The following is a 6,271-nucleotide window of genomic DNA, read 5'->3' on the forward strand; positions in this document are numbered from 1 at the left end:
TTAAGCTATTGGGATATGGTAAATTTAATAATTTAACCACACAATTCTAACATTCCCTCTCACATATGGGGCAAAACTACCTTTTAATAAGTGAGGCCCAACATGTGGGAATTTAAATGAGAGGTAAAGTAGATAAGACAAGGATTGATCTCAAGATTTTATGCCCTGATACCATGTTAAATTACCGATTGTCCCAAAAACTTGTGTGGTTAAATGATTAAATTTACTATATCTTAATAGTTTAAACTTTTGGGACAATCGGTAATTTAACACAATTTAAGGATTTGCTAAAATTGGTTGTATTGTGCAAAGCAGATGTTAGTTCTCTTTGTCTAGAAAATCAAGCAAAATCGCTTCATAACAAACCAATACTTAATAATTACATTGATACTCGCTTGCATGAAACAACATTTTAACACAATTCCCAAACGATCTGTGATCTTTTCAACTTCAAAGCTCAATTTAAGAAAAAGCATTGATATTCCCTAATCTTGAACCTATGATACAAATGCATTATCATCTTCTACACTTTGAAGACATAATGGCTTCATTAAAAATACACACATTTCTAAATGGCTTTCATATAAGATGCCTGCCTATGCCTCATTTAGGACAAAATTAAGACTATCTATCAAGCCCTGAAACTGTGAATCACCCCATGGCTATGTGACTTCACTTGAAAGAAGCACAAGAATAGCCACTGCAAAGTCCGGTGGCGCTGTTGTAGGGAAACAAAGCAATAGGCCTACTTTGTGGCAGCTCAGGAATTGGACCCTCCATGGTCAGAAACTCAACCACCTCCTCCATACGTGGCCTGCCTTTAGCCTCATTTAGTGTACAAAGCAACCCAATTTCCAAAACCCGAATTGCTTGCTTCAAGTTGATTACTGTTCCCATTCTTCCATCCACCACCTTCACCTTCTCATCAATTTCATGCATTCTCCAAGCAAAATCCAACAAGTCCCTCTCTTTCTGATCCATCTCTGAGTCCAACCTCTTCCTCCCAGCAATTACTTCCAACACAAAGACACCAAATTCAAACACATCAGCTTTTTGACTCACTGCTGATTCGAATTGTTTTGAATCATTCCCAGACAGCACAAAACCAAAATCCCCTAATACTGCTCTGAAACTAACATCAAGAAACACACTAGTAGTTTTCATATTCTTATGTGCTAGTTGCTTGGAGTGTAAAAAACAAAGTGCATCGGCCACATCTTTCACAACCTTGAATCGCCGAGTCCATGGTAGAACACCAACCCCAAATAGCCATTTATCAAGGCTTCCATTTGTAAAGAAATCATACACAACCATTACCTGGCGATTATCTTGACACCAACCCCTGATAGGCAACATATTTGGATGACGAATTCTGCTGATAGAACCAATTTCCTTCATCACACGCCGCCTATCTAAACCCTGCGAGTTCAGAAACTGAGCTGAGAACCGCTTCACAGCCACCTGGCAGCCATTGGAGAGCTTTCCTCTATAGTAAACACCTCTTGAATCATTACCCAATATATCTAATTCACTAAAACACCGAGTCGCAGAGGAAATCTCAGCAATAGTGAACCGGCGAGGCTTATTTGGAGGCCTTGGTCGTTCTTTTTTCTCAGACAACAAGATATTAAGATTGTGTGATTTATCACGTTTACGCTTACTGTTAAGGAACAAACTGAGCAGAACAGCTAGAATTAACGCTACCACAGCCACAAAAATCAAGAAGCTGCCTGGTGGTTCTGCACTAGCTTTCCTAGTCCCAGATCCATCCTCGACAATGATCTTGCTCTCACATGTTTCTGTTGAAGGAACACGAAGAAAGGCTTGGCTTGTGGACGTGAAATTCCATGACAAGACGTTGTGGATTTGAGTCAAATTGCCTGTGGAAGCTGAAAATCCTATGAACATGTATTCATTGAGAAACGGTGAGAGATCAAGTTGCTCAGAGAAGATTGGTTTTGTTGGGTAATCTTCATGTTTTGATCCTAAACGAATGTCCATCCAACGACGTGGACCATCGTAGGTGATCCAAGCTCGATGAACCAAACTATCGTTTAGGACAATACCAAAATCGGACACATTGATTGTTCTAGTGGAAATGATGCTTCCTAAGTTGATCCCCACATGGTTGTCATTAGGATCTCCAAATCCAGGACTTTGATGAGTGTCAAACTCCACTGCCACTGCTTTGTAGTCATCCTCACAAGCATCGTTAAGCATGGCAAGCCAAGGTCCATGCCTTCCCACAGTGAATTCATCTGGGACAATGATGAAAGTAAGGCCACTACCACCATGGCCAGTACTATCAGAACTAAGGTGGGAAGCATTGTTAACTTGAAAAGCAAAGGTGGTTTCGAAGGAAGCTGGAGTTTTGGTTTGAGGGTCAAGGAGTCGAATAGGGGAGGAGTAAAGGGCTCGACCTGCTTGGTCTTTAAGATCAACTGCTTTTGATTCATCAGGGATTTGAAGAGCACCCTTTTCGTTTGAGAACTTGGCACTGCCTAAGAGCCTCACATCATGGAAAACTCTGGGGTCTTTGTTAAAGTTGAAATCCAGGAAAGACAGGTGCTTGGTTACGTTGATTACAGGCCCAAGGCTAAGTTCCTTGTCATGACTAGCTGAATCAACAAAAACTGGGATGATAATGAATAAACATAACAACCATAAGCTATGACAGAAAGCCATTATTGAGGATAAAAAAGGAGGATGAGATTCTGAAAATCTCTATAAATGTTGTTCAATTTTGGTGGTGTACTGGTGTTGGTAATGGTGGTGGGAAAGCTACTAGTAGAAAGGTTTTTAAGGGAGAATTGGACGAGTATTGGTTTAAAGTACGTGGCTAAACAAGAACCCTTGGTTTGTGAGCACCTGTTAATAATGATATGATGATGTTTATTTATGATTGCTTGTGATTATCGTCGTAGATTGTACGTCTGTCCGTGAATGAGAAAAATACAATGTTATGTTAAATATAATATGATAAGGTAGACCCCAACTGATAAGGAATCTTTTGTCTTGTCACATTTTAATGGGGTTATGATTTGGGTCCTTTCATGTGCTTGGATTAATGGTCTTGTGATTTCAGCTGAAAAATATAATTGTCCTGTGGGGTACAATTAGGGCAATGTTTGGTGCATAATGATTTCTACGTCTTCTTCCTATAGGATCGCTGAGTTGGCTCTGTTGTAACTTGTATCCATGAAGACGACATTGCTAGGTTTTGTGACTCAAACAAAAATGAAGGGACGCATCATATTAAGGATTCTTCTTTTCATAAAGTAAGACTAAGATGTTTATTATGTATTGTATCCTTTTACTCACGAGTAATGCAATAAATACAAATTGTTAATGTGACAAATTTTTACCGGTTTTTATATGGGTTTACAACTAATATCACATTTTTATTGATTCCTACGTTTTCTTCCTATAGGATCCCCAAGTTGGCTCTTTTGTTAACTTGTATCCATGAAGACGAATTGCGAGGCTTTGTGACTTAAAAGAAAATGAAGGGACACAACAGATCAAGGATTCTTCTTATCACAAAGTAAGATGTTTACTATCTATTTGTATCCTTCCACTCATGAGTAATGCTATAGGTACAAACACATCAGATCAAGTATTCTGCTTATTACAAAGCAAGATGTTTACTATTTATCTATATCCTTCCACTCACGAGTAATGCTGCTGTAGGTACAAATTGTTGATATGACAATTTTTGCTTGTTTTTATATGGACCCATTATTAACATCACATTTTCATTTACTAATAATCATCCATTATATTTGCAGTTTGTAAATTAGTTTGTGACTTTTGCATTTTCATCCACACATTATTTCATTGTAATCAAGCAAGGCTCCGAATTTAACCATTTCCCAAATAAATAGAAAATTGTTTTCCCTATATATATACATACACACACACACACACATATATATATATATATATATATAAATTTAACCATTTCCCAAATAAATAGAAAATTGTTTTCCCTATATATATACATACACACATATATATATATATATATATATATATCAATGTTGTCTTTCATTATAAATTCATACAACTAGATCCATCCAACCATGTATTTGTTAAATTTAACAAAGTGAAACTTGTTATATGCTATCCATCCATTTCAATTCTTATAATAATGAAAGGTTGAGACTTGAGATTATAAAAATTGAAAGAGATAGAAGCATTGGAAGTATATTTCTGAAATGAATTTCATTAAAAGGATACCTTTGAGCATTAGACCAATCGAAGATATGGTGATTTGGATTAAAATTCAAAGGGGTGTTAGAGCATTTCCATTGGCAATTGTAAATGGGATGTTGGTTGTGTTATAAAATTGTATGGTATAATTGATAAAATAACTTTTTGAGATGGTAAAATAGAATATGATGGAAGTTGCGGATGAGAATGCAAGTTGTGGATGCGAATGATCTTAATAGTGGAAGGTGCATAGCTGTATACTACATTGGTATGGAAAAAAAAAAAAAACTGTAGTGGGGGTACGGAAATTGCTTTTGGCGTAAGCATGGGCAATTAGCACCTAATAAGATAAAATTTCATATGGAAGGCGACCAAAGATATCCTCAAGCACCTAACAAGATAAAAAAATTCGCAAGGAGTAATTTTTTTTTATAAGGGTTCTTTTAGTACCACAAATAAACTAACAAATTCACAACTTTTGTCATACCTCTCCTATATGTAGACTGTAATTAACTGTTTATTATTTTTACATTTATCTACTATTTTTTATCCACAAATCACCATTAGCCACATGAAAAGTTGTGACAAATATTGTGTATTTTTTTGCGATATTAGATTTTATGCTTTGATAAACACGTGAAGAGCAATCTAGTCGCTTGCAAAGAGGAGGATACTTCCAAACAATACTGTGGTTTGGAAGAGAAGAATGTCACACATGCATTATGATTATGGAAAGGCCAACATGAGGTGAAGGTGTGGGGCAGCAGTCACTCCATAAAAGCAAGCCGCAGCACCATTATTATACGGACCAGTGAAAGTCTAGGGGCACAACAAAGTTGACGTTGCGTAGGACGTACAGAAATGAGCAGAGGAACATGACAAGTATGGCATGAAATGAAAATATGGAACATGAGAAATCAATGCTAGGAGGACAACGAAAGGACCCACAGGTAATATCACAAAGCCACAAACAGCAATGGGGTAGATATGTTAATAAAGAAGTTACAGAGAACTTAAACCAAACCATCACACAAGAAGAACACACTGGAATTGAGGTGGTAATTATATGTATGAGATGAAGTAAATTAAGTAATGCACGGAGAAGCTGAATATATGTTGGAATTGAGGTGGTAAATATATAGACGCAAATGGAGAGATCATAGCAGCAGTAAGCTAAAAGATAAGCATGACTCCAGATGCAGAAGAGGTTGCCTCAAGAGTCAAGACCCAAGAGCACTAAAGCCAATGCTAGCTACTGTATTTGAATGAAAAATTGGAAGAAATGAAGGCTGAAGGTATAAATCTTGGACTTTTACAGCTTTAAATTGCACTAATAATGTAAACTTACGTTATAGACAAATAAATCCACATTATTAAACCCCAGCGTTCATGGTAAATGAAAGAGCTATTACAAATCTATCATTTAACAAAATGGCGATTTCCACTTAAAAAAGGAAAAAAAGAAAAAGAAAAAAAAGAATCATTCCACAATTTATCAAATTTGTTTAAGGTTTTTTTTTTTTTTTTTTGGTTGTTGATGTTGTTGTGCGCGCAAAGAGAGAAGGGGGGCATTGTTAGTATGGACCAAAGACAAGATGGACTATAGAGAATTTCACCTAATTCCCAACCTGTGAGAAACAAAAAAAAATAGAGAAAACACATGCCAAAGAAAACAATCACACGCACAAGACAATATTTACGTGGTTTGGCAATTTACCTACGTCCACGGAGTTGCAGGGATTTCACTATTATCAGGGAAGAAGAAAATACAAGATGCGGCTACAATTATTCTTCACAACAAAAAACACGGCAACCAAACCACACAATATTATTCGGGTCGGGTCGGGTCATCAAACCAGATCAAACAAAACTAGGCTCCACAAAGCCCAACAAATCTCCCACTTGGAGACTACTTCAATCACCAACATCAAACTGCTATCCTTTAAGAAACAATCATTCATCCCTACAACTCATCCTCCTGTCCTCAAGCTAGAAGACCAATTGAAGCTGCGCACAGCTTCAACTTCTCACTAGTGACACCCTTAGTCAACATATCTGA

General features: G+C 36.9%; 1 protein-coding gene across 1 annotated transcript; it reads right to left on the bottom strand.

Annotated features, from left to right (window-relative positions):
- Positions 1-354: 354 nt before the first annotated feature.
- LOC126698886 (L-type lectin-domain containing receptor kinase VIII.2-like) lies at positions 355-2,867 on the bottom strand. Its single transcript, XM_050396389.1, has one exon. It carries the CDS (start codon positions 2,683-2,685, stop codon positions 673-675), a length of 2,013 nt encoding a protein of 670 aa, XP_050252346.1. The 5' UTR covers positions 2,686-2,867; the 3' UTR covers positions 355-672.
- Positions 2,868-6,271: the final 3,404 nt, after the last annotated feature.

The sequence above is a fragment of the Quercus robur genome, chromosome 9, assembly GCF_932294415.1.
Source record: "Quercus robur chromosome 9, dhQueRobu3.1, whole genome shotgun sequence".
In the NCBI taxonomy this organism is placed as follows: domain Eukaryota; kingdom Viridiplantae; phylum Streptophyta; class Magnoliopsida; order Fagales; family Fagaceae; genus Quercus; species Quercus robur.

What these genes read in the sequence shown, in the direction of transcription:
- LOC126698886 (XM_050396389.1), bottom strand. Translation starts at nt 2,685, where the DNA reads ATGGCTTTCTGTCATAGCTTATGGTTGTTATGTTTATTCATTATCATC.